Raw genomic sequence first — 15,523 nt, forward strand, 5'->3', positions numbered from 1 at the left:
TCCTATCTAGTCTTTTTAACGTAACAACTATCGCCAGTACTGCCGACACCAATACATTTCATCCTACCTTTTACTGTACATACAACTAGCACATCTCTAGTCTCTGATCTAAACTAGAGCTGTCCTATCTAGTCTTTTTAGCATGAAAACGATTTGAGAGCTATTACCAGTACTGCCGTCACCAATACTGATATCAATACATTTTACATACTACCGTTTACATACAACTAGAACAGTCCTAGTCTTTAATCAAGACTAAAGCTGTCCTATCTAGTCTTTTTAACATAAGAACTATCGCCAGTATTGCCGACACCAATACATTTCATCCTACCTTTTACTGTACATACAAATAGCACATCTCTAGTCTCTGATCTAAACTAGAGCTGTCCTATCTAGTCTTTTTTAGCATGAAAACGATTTGAGAGCTATTACCAGTACTGCCGTCACCAATACTGATATCAATACATTTTACATACTACCGTTTACATACAACTAGAACAGTCCTAGTCTTTAATCAAGACTAAAGCTGTCCTATCTAGTCTTTTTAACATGACAACTATTTGAGAGCTATTACCAGTATTGCCAACACCAATATGGATAGCAACACATTTTCTTTTCTTTTACACAGCACTTGCACAGCTCCAGTCTACAGGTCGATCCTATCTAGTCTTTTTAGCATGACAACTATTGCCAATACATTTTCCATACTACCTTTTACATAGAGCTGGTCTCTAGTGTAGACGAGAGCTGTCCTATCTAGTCATTGAGCATGAACAATGAAGCCCGCTCGGATGAGAGACGAAACGTCTTCTAAGACAACCTGATTCAGTATGTACTTGGTATCAAATCAATATCACAATTTGCAGTATCGCCCACATGGGAGTCATGCATTGTATTGCATCTTGCATGAATTTGTCAATCAGGCACGTTTAGTATTTTCATATTTACATACTGTATGTTTATTGTAGGTGTACATATATGCTTATATGCTTATGCTTATATGCTTATATGCTCTGTCGAGGTCCGATCCCGGAACGGGGGTCGGACAGCATTTATTTAAATTGGTGTGTTGGTTATCCTGCAAAACGCAAACGGGATCGGACGCAGACTTGGCTGGCTGGCTGGAGGGGGGAAGGGGGGCCGGCGGCAGCTGAGGAAGAGCGGTGGCTGGGAAGGAACGGGCGGCGCTCGCGCAAAAGAAGCTGTGAGGAAACGAGCGGGGAGGAAGGCGAGGGAAAGAAGCAGCTTCGCTGGGACGTGATTGGTGATCTGGCGCGGGGTCAGAAAAGTTGTGTAACGGCGCTATCGGCTACTTTATAACACAGCGGCATATGAATCACACTTTATTGATTGCTAGTCTAGCTAGTGTATCATTGACTACACTGTACATAGAGTGGGGAATCCTGGAGGGACTGACTTGTACATCGGCCCGGTTTGCTGTGTGACGGGGCCGCATTCTTTACCAAAGTCAAAGAACAAACAAGGTTGCAGTGTGGGAATGTACAAAGTACAAAGGCAACAAGGTCTTCAGGTCAGCTTGTCTCTAACGGCAACGCCGCATGCCATCATGACTTGCAATTGATATGACAATAAAAGAGCTAGCGCTTGGTAAATTCACGTTGGCTGCAGTCACAAGATGCCTCATATGTCTCATGTCTCATGTCTCATGTCACACAGGCCGCTCTTCCAGTCATCCTGATGCATGACGGGTGAATTCAACACGGAAAATCCTCACTCAAAGCTGTACCGTCTATTTAACGCCAGTAGAATAACCCGTCAAATCCCGCACGTGGGGCAGCATGTTACCATGGTAACTGCTGTCAATATACACATTAAAAATGGCTGTCCAACATGAAGGATTATTTTTGGCCCACCCTGTAGTAACGATCAAAGTCTTTAGAGTCATCAATCTCCACTCCGCGCTTCAAATTCCGCAGCTCCACTCTATCACGGTTTATCAAAAATATATTAATTCATAAATAATGTCTGTGTCGTGGTTGAATCCGGCCTATTATTAGTCAAAACATACGCATACTTGGGCAAGATTGACTTATTTTTTGCTTCAATTAAGCAGTTTCAAGCATAAAAATGGCAAAATGAACTAAAATACAAATATAAGGCATTCAGAAGACGCATTTAAAGATGTTGTGATGATATGTGGTCACCAGGTGTCACTAATGGTATATTGATGAGACAATAGCCATCGCAGGAGTACTGTACAGTACATAACAGAACGTTAACAAAAGACAAATAACAACTAATTCTCCCGATTCTAACGTGTGAGTCTAAATTATTTATGTCTAATGTCTTATTTCCTTTTATTATGTCCATTATATCGGGTGTAAAGGTGAATATAGGGGTGTTATTTCATGTCTAGAGGGCTCTACTAATGTTAAAAAACGTATTTAGAAGGTCGTAAACAGATTTTTCCAGGAAGTGCAATTGCAGTAGGTTTCCTACTGTGAGGTTTTGTTATAAACTGTGGAAACACTGCCACAGCCACAGCCAACCGTCACCCATTTAATTCCATTTAATGTGTAAAATAAGCTGTAAGTGGAACAACTTGTAGGTCAGGTCAGGTGGTCTACCGTTTTCTGGCGTGTCAAGTGGAAGGCAAGTCAAACCAGCTCAGTGCATATCATGAATAATCATCTCCACCCAAACCACACTCAAGCTCCACAAGAGCAAAAAACTCCAGCGGGGTTTGTGTCAGTCAGACACCCAGCGGCAAAGCCTCCTCCCCGGGCTGCTGCAGCAGCATCCTCCCCCCCTCCCTCCGCGCCACCCTTCGCCACTCACCCAGGGTTTTCACGGCGATCTGCCGCGTCAGAGGCGGAGGAAGGTTGATGCACACCAGATCCACATCCTGGTGCAGCAGCACGTCGTCGATGCGGTTGGTGTAAAACGGGACGTTCATCTCCTTGGCGAGCTCCTCCGCTTCCTCCTGCGTGCGGCCCCACAGCGCCTTGACGGCGAAGCCCTCCTTCTTCAGCAGGGGGATGATGACTCTGGCGGTCAGGCTGGTTCCGAACACACCGACTCCTGGAAGCATGCTTTCAGTGCGCGGTGGCGGTTCTGCAAGCGCGGTTTCACACAGACTGTGACGTCAGGTTGGCCATGCACCTGCAGCCAAGCACGCGCCGAGCTGCATTGCCCCCGAAAATCAGCCGTTTAATCCACCTGAGCAGAACCCCGACTCGTACGTCATCCCCCGGTGTCAAAAAGCAGAATAGCAACGCACCATTGCGGTCTTTCGGTGCTGACTGCACCACCTTGACACCTCCTGTACGGCTTCTGAGTCCTCAAAAAACACAAATTCCCTTCAAAAAGACCGAAACGGAAATGTAAAAAAAAGTAATCACGTATGCTGTATTTGTAACACAGTCAAAATTGTTCCGCTTCAAAGCTCCTGCAGCGACACAAACGATGCTGCGGCTTTCAATTCTTATCAATGTCGCTATCATTTACCGGAACACACTGGCGCTGGCTTTTCACATTAAAATCCCCCAATCGCCAATCCCCATGGTAACGTACATTAGCTTGCCCAGAATATTTAGCCCATATGAATTAGACTGTGTTCGTATCATCATTATGAGTATAACTTGTTGTTGGGGAGAAAAAAGGTATGATTATACACGTTGCTGTTGTTGTAAAAGCTTTTATTTTAAGGCCAAAGACGGTGCTTTACAGTTATGCATGTTGGATATTTGTCTCTATTCCCGGCCCCCTCCCTTCTCGCGTTTAACCCTTCAGCTTCCGGGTATCATGTATGTGACTGACTTTATATGCACTATATCCTATATTTTACATCATAAACGACTTTATTTTCACGTAGCTATCTATCAATAATGATCAAAGCAACAATTACAGTACTATACGTGGGTGGATCGATTAAAACAGTTCTACTAAGGGTGGATCAGTATCGGGTTGGTACTACCTTAATGAAACCGATATTTTTTTGTCGTTCTCCAGATTATATTCACCAATAGGTGATACTGAATATATTTTTGTAAAAAAAAAAAATTATGTTTTAATTAAATGTGTTTTTAAAAATATATATATATTGTTAGATTCGCAAATAAATTCGCTAAAAAGATTTTTGTTGGCCTAAAAACTACTCGTGGTTCTTTATTTACCACATATCGTTCGATACCAAAATTTGCAGTATCATCTGCCCCAATGCTTGGCGCACTTTTGCCACTAGAGGGCCCTAAAGTGGCTTTATGCTGTAAAAGGACATGAAGCGTACCGGTGAGCAGCATTGCGCAAGCAGCATAAAACACACTTTTTACATTGCGAGCCCTGATGTTAAAGCGGATTACAACGTTTCTTTACTTTTAAAAGCAGTTAATCCCCCTTTACACGTGCAGGACTGTTGAAAATGTTACTTGAAAAAGTGCTTTACAGTTTACAAGTTCACGAAGGTGGCAGATTAATCCTGTAATTGACTAATTCATGTTTATTATTTGTATTAATTTATGTTGACCGAAATAAGCAGAAAATGACAGATATTTATAATATAAAAAATAACATAAATGTTAAGCATGTAGAAAAAATGTATATATATATATATATATATACACATATATATATATATAATACATTATATATATGTATAAAACATATGTATTTTATAAAATACATGCGTTATATTTTTTCAAAAATATAGAAAATTATAAAATTAAAATAAATTAAAATAAAAAATAAAATTACATTATACATTTGTGAAAAAAATATAACATTCTTATAAAATATATATTTGAAAATATCGTATATTATATATTTATTAGATAATAATTTCTTAGATAAACTCCTATATATAATAATTGTATCTTTATTCTATATTATTTAAAAATTCTAAATACTTAATTTTATTTACGCTTATGTATTATAAATACTTTTCTCCTTATTTTGGTCAACATAAATGAATACAATAAAAATTTTAATAAAATTAAGTAAATACTAAATACTACATACTACATGACTAAATACTATATACTTTAAATACTACATATACATATACATATATATATATATATATATAGTACTTGTAAGAACACCCTCAATCACTTATTTCAGCACTTTTTTTAATAGTTACTCAGAGAGGCACAAATATAATTTACATGGCTACCGTCTCTACATGTGCTCCCACAAAAAGTGACTTCCTGTTACAGCTTGCAAGGCCCACCAGTCGACAATAGCACACACACACACACACACACACACACACACACACAGCTTCACCTCTCAGAAACAGACCACACACACACAAACGCGCGCACACACACCAAATCTGTGGCCATCTAGACGTCTTCCTTTTTCCCTTCTATGTGAAACAGATGTGCTTCAGTCAGTTTTTGTCGTCTTGCAGCCTCCGTGACACCTTTGAGGTAGATAACATTCTCCAGTCGCCATCCCGTTCCTTTTTTTTTTTTTTTTGCACCATCTTTTTCTTTTGTTCTCGTGAATATTTGATGACATTTGAGTGCCACAAAAATACACTTTAATCATTTGGGTTGTAATTTCTTTTCTTTTCTTTTTTTTTTTTTAAACTAGACTTTTTATTTCTTCTTTGTGAGGGTAAAAAAAACCCGAACATTTGGTGCGTTTCCGGGTGGCTTGGCCAAATAAAAGTAAAGCTGTCTTCGTGTACGCATGCTTCCTCTTCCTGCCTCCTTGGATAAAAATCAACAAACACGCAAAGTAACAGAAGTTCAGTTAGAATGTAAGAAAGCACTAGAGCGGGGGTGTCCAAAGTGCGGCCTGGGGCCCATTTTCGGCATATTGTAAAAAAAACAAAAACTATTATTAAATATTACACTAATTTATCACCTACAACACAACGCAGAGATGTTTTAAGAAACTCTGGACACCCCCACTCTAGAGAGACCGTGACTATGTGATTACACAAGCATACAACAACAACAACAACACAAAAACAACACAAAATACGATGCGATAATGACCACCAGCCGCGCAAAGAACTGCAGGAAAATAAGACTTAAAAAAATGTAATACTGCTAACTGAAAGAAACTGTGGAGCAGAACAACAAAGGGGGGTTTTCGCTTCAAATGAGGCCGCACGTTGGACGGCCATGTTACAGCCCGCATGTTCACCAGGTGACTTTCACGCTATTTCCACAGTTTCTTCTCTTAAAATGATTTTGGCACATTCTCCTACGAACGAATCAGAGTCGATGCATCAAATTCCGTTGGCGCCTCCAAGCCCAAATTGTGTGGAATTAGTTTAAAAAAAAAAAAAAAAAAAGCTACACCGAGAGACGAGCAGTAAATAGCATCATTAGCGGTTGCCTAGCTAGCCGTGTGTATTGCGTAAGCGACGTGCTGAGATTACGGATCGTGCAAAAGTCTGCCAGTGTTATTAAGTGGACGTGTGCTTGTTTACTTCCGCTTCGCAGTGAAGGGCCGTCCGAGCTTTGGCCTGAGCTCCGCTTTTGGGCGAGTTTTTTTGTGTGTGTGTAAATAAAAAGCTTGCAAAAAGCCAGCCCGGTGTGTGTGTGTGTGGGTGTGTGGGGGGGTCACCAATCACAATTACCCATAATGCGTCACTTCACCGGGAAGGGGGAGGAGCTTCTTCTTTTCCAAAAACTCAAAAGCAAAGAGTTTCAGAGAGGATTTATATGTCGAGTAGATCCCCGCTATTCGTAGAAAAACGGTGAAAAAACGCAAAAAACATTTAAAAAAAGCCCTAAAAATGATCCTGTAAAGCTTCTAAAATGCAGTTGTACACGTGCCAGGCATACCGTGTACGATAGTGTTGGAAAAAGCGGAGTAAAGTAAGTAGAGAGGCAGCGCCCTCTGCTGGATTCATAGCTGCAGCACGCTTTCTCTCCTGCAGACCGTCAAAACCACGTTGTTTTGAAGTGACTGTAAAAAAACAAAAACAAAAAACGACAAAAGAAAGGTGCAAGGGTGCGAATAGGCGGGGATCTACTCACGGTGGAAGAAAAACGGCGGGAAGACAAGGAGGTTCAACATGAAAAAAGTGGAAAAAGGTAACATAACCACGTCGCCGGTGAGAAATATAAAGTGTCTATGCTATTTGTTTCCTTTGGGGAGGTGCCGCGGCCCTCGTGTCTCCTGTCCCCCCCCACCCACCAAGGTCCTGCTGACCTGAAAAAATAAACATAAATCCGCCCTCCCCCCACACCAAGCCTGATGTTCGTCCGTGCGTGCGTGCGTGCAGGATGGGGACGGCGGGGGTTTCTAAGAATAGATGGTGATGACTTCGCGTCCGCCGCCTCGGACCAGCAGCACCCGGTTCAGACCCTCCAGCAGAACCTCCAGGAACTCCATGTCTGAGAGGAGTGGCGTGAAGGAAGGGACGCAAGAAATCAATGTTAATAACTATCCCGTGTATAATTGAGGAGCCCATTAAAAATGTCTGTTTTTAAACTCTCTCACTCACGGTGCAACCAAACATAACGTAAGTGAAACATGTGGAGCACATAAACAAGTAACAGACTGTGTGGGTATCGAAATAAAAGCGCACATGCTAGCAGGCATGCTAAACAATACTATTTTAATACTAAGTTATAGCCCGCAAGACATGCTGGGCAACTTCCTGTTGGGGAAGTGTGCGCGAAGGCTTCCCAGCATGAAGTGTAAGTCCATTTTTCAGATGATATCCTATAGGATCTTAGGGAGTACACTATGGTGTCTGTTTAACGCCCACCCACACAGCAAAACTCAAAAGAAGGCACGGAGAGAAGCAGCGAGCAGTCATTCAGAGTGCTTTTCATGCAAACGGGTTTTGGCACTGCATCGTACATGTAGAAATGAATATGTGACATGAAACACAGCAAGGCATGGATCGATGGTGATATTTTGGAGAGAACCGGAACCGGACTTTCAAGGTATTTCGTTACTAAAAAGAAGCAATAAAGGATACAGTTTTCGTCCCCCCCTCGGTTCTTCGGCGGTCCGGGCATGTTGAGCAGAACCAGCTGGGCTCCCTGGGACTTGTTCACCACCACCTCGTTCAGCTTGATGGCCGTGTGCATGCGACGGACGTTGGTCTGGTTCCTGGTTGGACAAGAGGCTCATAGTGAGGAGGGCAGGGAGTGAAACATAACGTATACGATTTTAGCTAAGTAGCATTTAGTAGCTGATACTGGGAAAAAAAAGCGAATGGATGATTTACGCCATCAGCACTTACATTATGTCAAAACATGAAGGTCGGTTAGTGAAGGTCAAACATAGACTACGCAAAAGTTCTGCTTTCCATTCAAAGTTGAAAGTTTGGTCGCCAATTTGCGCTTTAAATGTAACGTGTGGATTATGTCTTATATCAAGGGGTGTCCAAACTTTTTCCAGCAAGGGCCACTTTCATATTTTGAAAAAATATATAATTTGCCACTTTTTTCTCATTAGAATATCAAAAAAATTATCTTAATATTTTGACTTTATTGTCCTAAAATTACAGCTGTTTTTTTTTCAATTTTGCTGGGTTTTTTTTTCTATTTTCCAGCTAATTCATCTTCTTGTAAAATTTCTTCTCGTACTTATGACTTTGCCGTCGTGTTTGTTTCTCATGATGTTGCAACTTTCGAAAAAGAACGTATTTTTTCTTTAGTATTTCAACTTTACGCTACTAAAAATGATGTTTCCTCATAGTATTACGACATTTTCGTAAAATTACGACTTGTTCTCATTTGTCTCTTAACATTTGGACTTTATTGTCCTAAAATTACAGCTGTTTTTTTTTCCATTTTTGCTGCTGTTGTTTTTTTTTTTTTTAATTTTCCAGCTACCTAATCTTCTTGTAAAATTTCTTATCGTAATTACGACTTTATCTCCATGATATTTTTACTTTGTTCTCGTAGCATCATTTTTTCTGCAACCTCATTTTCCAAAATGTATAACTTCATTTGTCTTGTTTGTTTCTCAAGATGTTACAAGTTCAAAAAAATATCATATTTTTTCTTTAATATTTCAACTTTACGCAATTAGAAATGATGTTACGTTGCCTCATGTTATGACATTCTGGTAAAATACGGCTTTTTCTCAGATTACATTTGTCTCTTAACATTTTGACTTTTTGTCCTTTCAAAAAAAAGAAATAAAGCCGCGGGCCACAAAAGGTCCCCGGGCGTCACAGCATCTTTGTCTTATTTGTTGTATTTTCGCCGATTATGTCGACTATCTTGGGTATGCGAGTGTAAAGGTGGCTACAGGGGTGTTATTTCAAGTCTAGAGGCCTCTAATAATGTTAAAAACTGTATTTAGAAGGTCGTAAACAGGTTTTCTATGCTCTAACCACGAAAATAGTCCATTTATAAAGAAGGACTCCTACTTCCTACTTGGAGATGGAAAGCACAAGTTTGCTTGTAAAAGTACCTGACATGATATGCAGGTTAATCACATGAATACAATGAACACACACAAAGATGTATGGGCACATGCGCTGCAGGACACAGACATAGAGCGCACGCACACACACACACACACACACACACACAGTCTAGAGCAAAGAGAATGCAACTTACAGGCTCCCCCACTCTCTAGAAGGAGAAAAATGGGACAGAATGATAGAGACAGGCTTTAGATGCATCTAATATCAGCACTCTGCACCACACGTCATGCTTCTAACTGCTCACGGGTGTGTGGATGACTTGTTGATAACAGACGAGGAGTTAGTCCACATTAGTGTACGCCTGGGCCGGCCCGCCCACCCACGCAAATGGCCCAAAGTGCATGCACCTGCAGCCTAAATGCTCATGCCATGCACACTTGTCCCATTTCACTCTCATCTGACCTCTGACTTCTATCTAAAATGCTGCCTTCAAAACTGGGAGCAAAGCAACGCCAACTTATGACTTCAGCCAAGGTCATTTCATCATTTATGTCATTTTTAGTCATTAATTCATCATCTGAGTACTCATTTTATTCCTGACTGCCTCATTTATGTGAGTAACTTTTATCCCTTTTTGGGAGTAATTTGATTGTTTGCTTCTGTGAGTGATGTCATCCTTTTATTCCTGATGACATCGAGGAAGTGATGTTATCATTCCATTTCTTTTGTGTGCCATTTTTTGTATTCCTTATTAAACAATTTGTGTGAGTAACGTTATCATTTTATTCCTTTTTGTGTCATTTTTTCAGTTTTATTACTTATTACATCATTTGTGCGGCTAAGCTTGTCGTTTTATTCCTCTTTTCGTGCGAGTAATTTATCGTTTTATTACTTTTTGTGTGACTAATTATATTGCTTTATTCCTTTTTGCATAATTTGTGCGAATAACGCTAGCGTTTTATTACTTTTTGTACATGAGTAATTTTATAGTTTTATTCCTTATTTCATCATTTGTACGAGCAAGTTCATCGTTTTATTCTATATGACATCATTTGTGTGAGTCATTTTATCCTTTTTTTCCCCCTCATTTCACCATTTGTGTGAATAATGTTATGGTTTTATTACTTTGTGTGAGCAATTTCATCGTTTTATTCCATATTACATCATCTGTGTGAGTAGTTGTATCATTTTATTCCTCATTTCATCATTTGTATGAGCCTATTTCATCATTTTATTCCATACTACATCATCTGTGTGAGTAGTTGTATCATTTTATTCCTCATTTCATCATTTGTCTGAGCAAGTTCATCGTTTTATTCTATATGACATCATTTGTGTGAGTAGTTGTATCATTTTACTCCATATTACGTCAATTGTGTGCGTAATTTTATTCTTTTATTCCTAATTTCATCATTTGTGTGAGCAAGTTTGTCGTTTTATTCTCTATGACATCATTTGTGTGAGTCATTTTATCCTTTTTTCCCCTCATTCCATCATTCGTGTGAATAATGATAATAATGTTATGGTTTTATTACTTTGTGTGAGCAATTTCATCGTTTTATTCCATATTACATCATCTGTGTGAGTAGTTGTATCATTTTATTCCTCATTTCATCATTTGTGTGAACAATTTAATCATTTTATTCTATATTACATCATCTGTGTGAGTAGTTGTATCATTTTATTCTTCATTTCATCATTTGTGTGAGCATATTTCATCATTTTATTCCATATTACATCATCTGTGTGAGTAGTTGTATCATTTTATTACATATTACGTCATTTGTGTGCATAATTTTATTCTTTTATTCCTAATTTCATCATTTGTGTGAGCATATTTCATCATTTTACTCCATATTACATCATCTGCGTGAGTAGTTGTATCATTTTATTACATATTATGTCATTTGTGTGCATAATTTTATTCTTTTATTCCTAATTTCATCATTTGTGCGAGTATGTTTATTGCTTTGTTCCTTTTTTATGGGTAGTATGCAACTGTCAAAAATCCAGTTTAACATGTTTTGACGCTTTTATCGCTGTCAAATGTTACCAGATGAGATTGTAGTTTGAGTCATTTGTCGTTTATGTAGGAATATCTTCCGTTTTGTCGGCTGGGATGTGGAAGTTCTGGCTCTGTTTTGAAATCCTGACCCATTATGTTCATATCTGACAAATATTTCAACATTGGCAGAGGTTTGGCTTCATCGAAAAATAGCGTGTGTACAGTGTTCCTTTAAAAAGCAGCCTCTTCAATGACTGCGTGTGCACGTGGAGAGCAACCCCATCATTTCCAACATCTACCGTATCTGAAGCCTTGATGCATCAGCATGAGACTTACGGCTTCATGTTGAAAAGGTCTCGTACGGCCACGTTGGAGTTGCACTCGCGGTTGCGACTGCGCTCGGTGAAAAGCTTCTCCTTGGTCCAGGTCATGTGAACGTGCTCGGGTCCAGATTCGGACTTGTTGTTCATGGAGGCGTGGGACGCCGTGTTTCTGTCATGGATGAGTTGCGCCTGAGGGGGACATGGAGATGGGTTGAGCGAGCTGGAAGACAGGATGCTTACGTAAACAGGAGTAAGTATGAAAATGGAGGATACGCGCTACAGGCGGCACCACAACAGAAGGGATGAAGAACAGTACATCACACACCACAACACTTTACAATCTACCTCACAAAGGGCCTCATTCACCAATCACCTGTCTCAATAATAGATTTATGATGCAGAATCCTATTGGAGATGCATATTCATCATCACGGACAATAGAGATACACAAGCCTGGTGGGTCTCATTTGTAGAACTGCCCATGACGCAGAACCACATGGATATTCCCAAAATATCTGGCTCTGTGTTTATGTGTGGATAAGTAAAACAGAGCTTTTTCATAAGACATGTGTGGCATTATCCTGATATGACAACAGAGCATAAACGATACAACACGCACGCGTGATTGGCAAAGACAATCATGAGGTTTCCTGTGCGCCATGTACTGTAAGTGTGCACTGATTTTACGGAGAATGCACACATCATTGACAGTCTATCTGTTGGGCAGAGTGGCTGCTGGGACTGGACGAAGAGATACTGGCGGGGTGGGTGGCGAGGGAATTGCGGAGCTGTTCGGTTCCGAGAGTGAAGAAGACGATTTCAGTGGTTTTAGTTCCCAGGAGGAGGGCGAGGACAGCTATGAGTAACAGCTATGAAGCGTATTACACGTACTGTTCGGCACTGTATGAGTTTTAAAGTTTAAAAAAATCTTTCTGTATAACATCATCATCCTCTGTGTGCTAAATATCCCATGCTACAACGTGGACACATGTGGCTTATAGACCAGTGCGGCCTATTTACGTACAAATCTTTGTTTCCTCTTGAAATTTAGTGGATGCGGCTAATATACCGGTGCAGTATATAGTCCAGAAATGCTCGCAATCAAAGAGCACACTACTAAAGCAAGCTGAACTGCCTTCGACCACTTCCTGTGCACCACCGTATGCGACTGAATGTGTCTGTATGCGGCGCAAATGAGGTGTGTTTCGAAGCAGAGCAACAATGCCATCTACTGAGTTACGGTACGGCCAAATCGATTTGTGGCAGTCCAAATTTATGAAATGCGAGCGCTCAACTTTTAGATACCATGTTGTGAAACAACCAGTTAGATTAGCGCCTCGAGGCACCAGGTGACCAATTGAAACAAACTGCAATTGATCAAATCCATCAGGAGATCATTTGGTGAATAGGACCCAGCTAGTGCAAAAAGAACACAACAGTGTTGGGGTAAAAATGAAGTCGGATGGAAGAGTTGCTAATTAGACTGGAAAGGAAAATGATGTATTGATAAAGCAGGTGAGGGCAGGTAAATGCAAATTAGAATGCAGAGATGACGCTTGGTTCCAGGTGGGACATTTTAGAGTGACGTTCTCTTGACTTTACAACTCACATCAGCCACAATTAGATCCAATAGGAAAGACCGATTGTGCTTTTATAAAGATGATAGCTGCCAATACTGTGTGTGACACTCATTGAACAATAACATCGTTATTGTAATCCAAGTTCACTGCATCATTCAAATGTCGTCACCGTGACACATTGAAGGTGGAAGGGGGATAAGGTGGTGACTCTGGTTATGATAAAATGGACAATACTGTCACATGACATGGAGGATAATCCAAGCAGGAAATAATTTGGATTTATCACCATTATAAATGACCTTGAGATATGACCTGCTGTATGTTGAGTTCAGTTTTGGTGACAATACTGTACATTCTTTCATCAAATGTATTATGGAATGATTTAAATGAGGGGGGGTTAGATATAATGGAGGCTTGGGCAGCAAGCTTGGGGTATTCACAAAGCAGCTCTTATAAACCTGGTGAAACTAATTAAAATGACAAAATTATTCAATTGACTGTAGCCGTAGGTTATACTTTGTGAAGCCGGGCCATCCAACAAAGGGACTGCGGGTTGACAAAATCTACTACCTCATCCTCCTGTGTGTCCTCCGTCGGAGAGGACTGCCGGCTTGCGCCCTGGCCGGCACCCTGGTTCTTCCTCCGGATTGAGTTACGCGATTCGTCAGTGATACTCTGAATCTGAGTGGTGCGGCATAGCCCGGAAAGGTGATGGCACATAAACAGGGAAAGCGGTCAGCTGTCATTTGGTGCCAGAGAGACTATAGAGTTGTGTTTTTAACTGGACAGTAGGAGGTGATGATGCTGGAAGTGTGCTTTTAATCACCGGGGAGTCAAATGCAAACAAACCTTCACATCAAACCATAGAATTATTCGGTCAGTTAGGAAAATGTTACAAAAAGGGAGTACCAAAGACAAGAGTGAATCCGTTTTTGTACCTCTCGCTCCCTCTCGGTCTTGGAAAGCTGCATCTGTTTCAGCATCTGGGACCGCTGCTCCATCACCAGAGTCTTCTCATAGGTGAAGGCTGAGATGTCATTGTCATGCTGCACACAGGAGAAATTCACCATCACCACCACCAGCCATGATAACCATCATAGACCTTCAAACATGACAAGGTTTTATTCCTTGCTACATCATTTATGTGAGTAATGACATCATTCTATTCCTTTTTGTGAGAAATTGTATCGTTTTATTCATTAACTACAGCATTTGTATGATTAATGTTATCATTTTATTCCTTTTTGTGAGTAATTTTATTGTTTTATTCCTTATCACATCATTTGCGTGATTAATGTTAGCATTTTATGCCTTTGTGTAAGAGTAATTGTATAGTTTTTTTTCATTATTACATTGTTTGTGTAGGTATTTTTATTGTTTTATTCCTTGTTTCATCATTTGTGTGAGGAATGTTATCGTTTTATTCCTTGTTGTGTGAGTAATTTTATTGTTTTATTCCTTATTACATCATTTGTGTAAGTAATTTTATTATTTTATTCCTTAGTAAATCATTTGTGCATGTCATTTTATTTTTGTATGTCTTATTATATAATTTGTGCAGGTCATTTTATTATTTTATTCCTTAGTAAATCATTTGTGTATGTCATTTTATTTTTTTATTCCTTATGACATCATCTGTGTAAGTCATTTTATTATTTTATTCCTTAGTAAATCATTTGTGTACGTCATTTTATTTTTTTATTCCTTAATATATAATTTGTGCAAGTAATTTTAGTATTTTATTCCTTAGTAAATCATTTGTGTATGTCATTTTATTTTTTTATTCCTTATGACATCATCTGTGTAAGTCATTTTATTATTTTATTCCTTAGTAAATCATTTGTGTACGTCATTTTATTTTTTTATTCCTTAATATATAATTTGTGCAAGTAATTTTAGTATTTTATTCCTTAGTAAATCATTTGTGTATGTCATTTTATTGTTTTATTCCTTATGACATCATTTGTGTGAGTAATTTTTGTTTTATTCCTTTCGGTGTGAGTCATTTTATTGTTTCATCCCTTATTTTATCATCTGTGTGAGTAAATGTTTTGTTTTATAGAATGGCATTTACCATCTCTACCACTTCCACCTCTGCATTGAGTCGCAGGTGGTAAAGGAAGGTCTGGAGATCTTTCTTCATCTGGATACTGTTGTCATCCATCTGGGCCACGGTGAAGATGCGCATCTTACACTTCCTCCACACCTGAAGAAGAGTTTTAGACAACAGATTAATAAATAGGCTGGAATTTGTGTCCTGTAGTAGCTTTTTACTTCCTTCAGGGTATGTAACTAATGT

At 39.5% G+C, this 15,523-nt stretch overlaps 2 protein-coding genes across 7 annotated transcripts in view; both read right to left on the minus strand.

Annotated features, from left to right (window-relative positions):
- The window catches only part of gfod1 (glucose-fructose oxidoreductase domain containing 1), a 30,393-nt gene extending 25,775 nt beyond the window's left edge, over positions 1-4,618 (minus strand). The window contains exon 1 of the mRNA XM_054765068.1: positions 2,800-4,618. Within this exon, the coding sequence (XP_054621043.1) occupies positions 2,800-3,052 (253 nt within the window). The 5' untranslated portion in view covers positions 3,053-4,618. The remainder of the gene's footprint in view (positions 1-2,799) is intronic.
- Positions 4,619-5,070: 452 nt separating this feature from the next.
- The window catches only part of slc12a7b (solute carrier family 12 member 7b), a 73,493-nt gene continuing 63,040 nt past the window's right edge, over positions 5,071-15,523 (minus strand). For 3 of the 6 annotated variants that reach the window (XM_054764976.1, XM_054764979.1, XM_054764982.1), the window contains exons 20-26: positions 15,299-15,430; positions 14,163-14,270; positions 13,795-13,905; positions 11,658-11,833; positions 9,510-9,524; positions 7,913-8,046; positions 5,071-7,319 (exon numbers count right to left, since the gene is read on the minus strand). In XM_054764976.1, the coding sequence (XP_054620951.1) occupies positions 7,228-7,319; positions 7,913-8,046; positions 9,510-9,524; positions 11,658-11,833; positions 13,795-13,905; positions 14,163-14,270; positions 15,299-15,430 (768 nt within the window). In that variant the 3' untranslated portion in view covers positions 5,071-7,227. The remainder of the gene's footprint in view (positions 7,320-7,912; positions 8,047-9,509; positions 9,525-11,657; positions 11,834-13,794; positions 13,906-14,162; positions 14,271-15,298; positions 15,431-15,523) is intronic. The other 3 variants (XM_054764980.1, XM_054764978.1, XM_054764981.1) reach the window with 3 other exon arrangements.

The sequence above is a fragment of the Dunckerocampus dactyliophorus genome, chromosome 21 (genome assembly GCF_027744805.1).
Source record: "Dunckerocampus dactyliophorus isolate RoL2022-P2 chromosome 21, RoL_Ddac_1.1, whole genome shotgun sequence".
Classification (NCBI taxonomy): Eukaryota; Metazoa; Chordata; class Actinopteri; order Syngnathiformes; family Syngnathidae; genus Dunckerocampus; species Dunckerocampus dactyliophorus.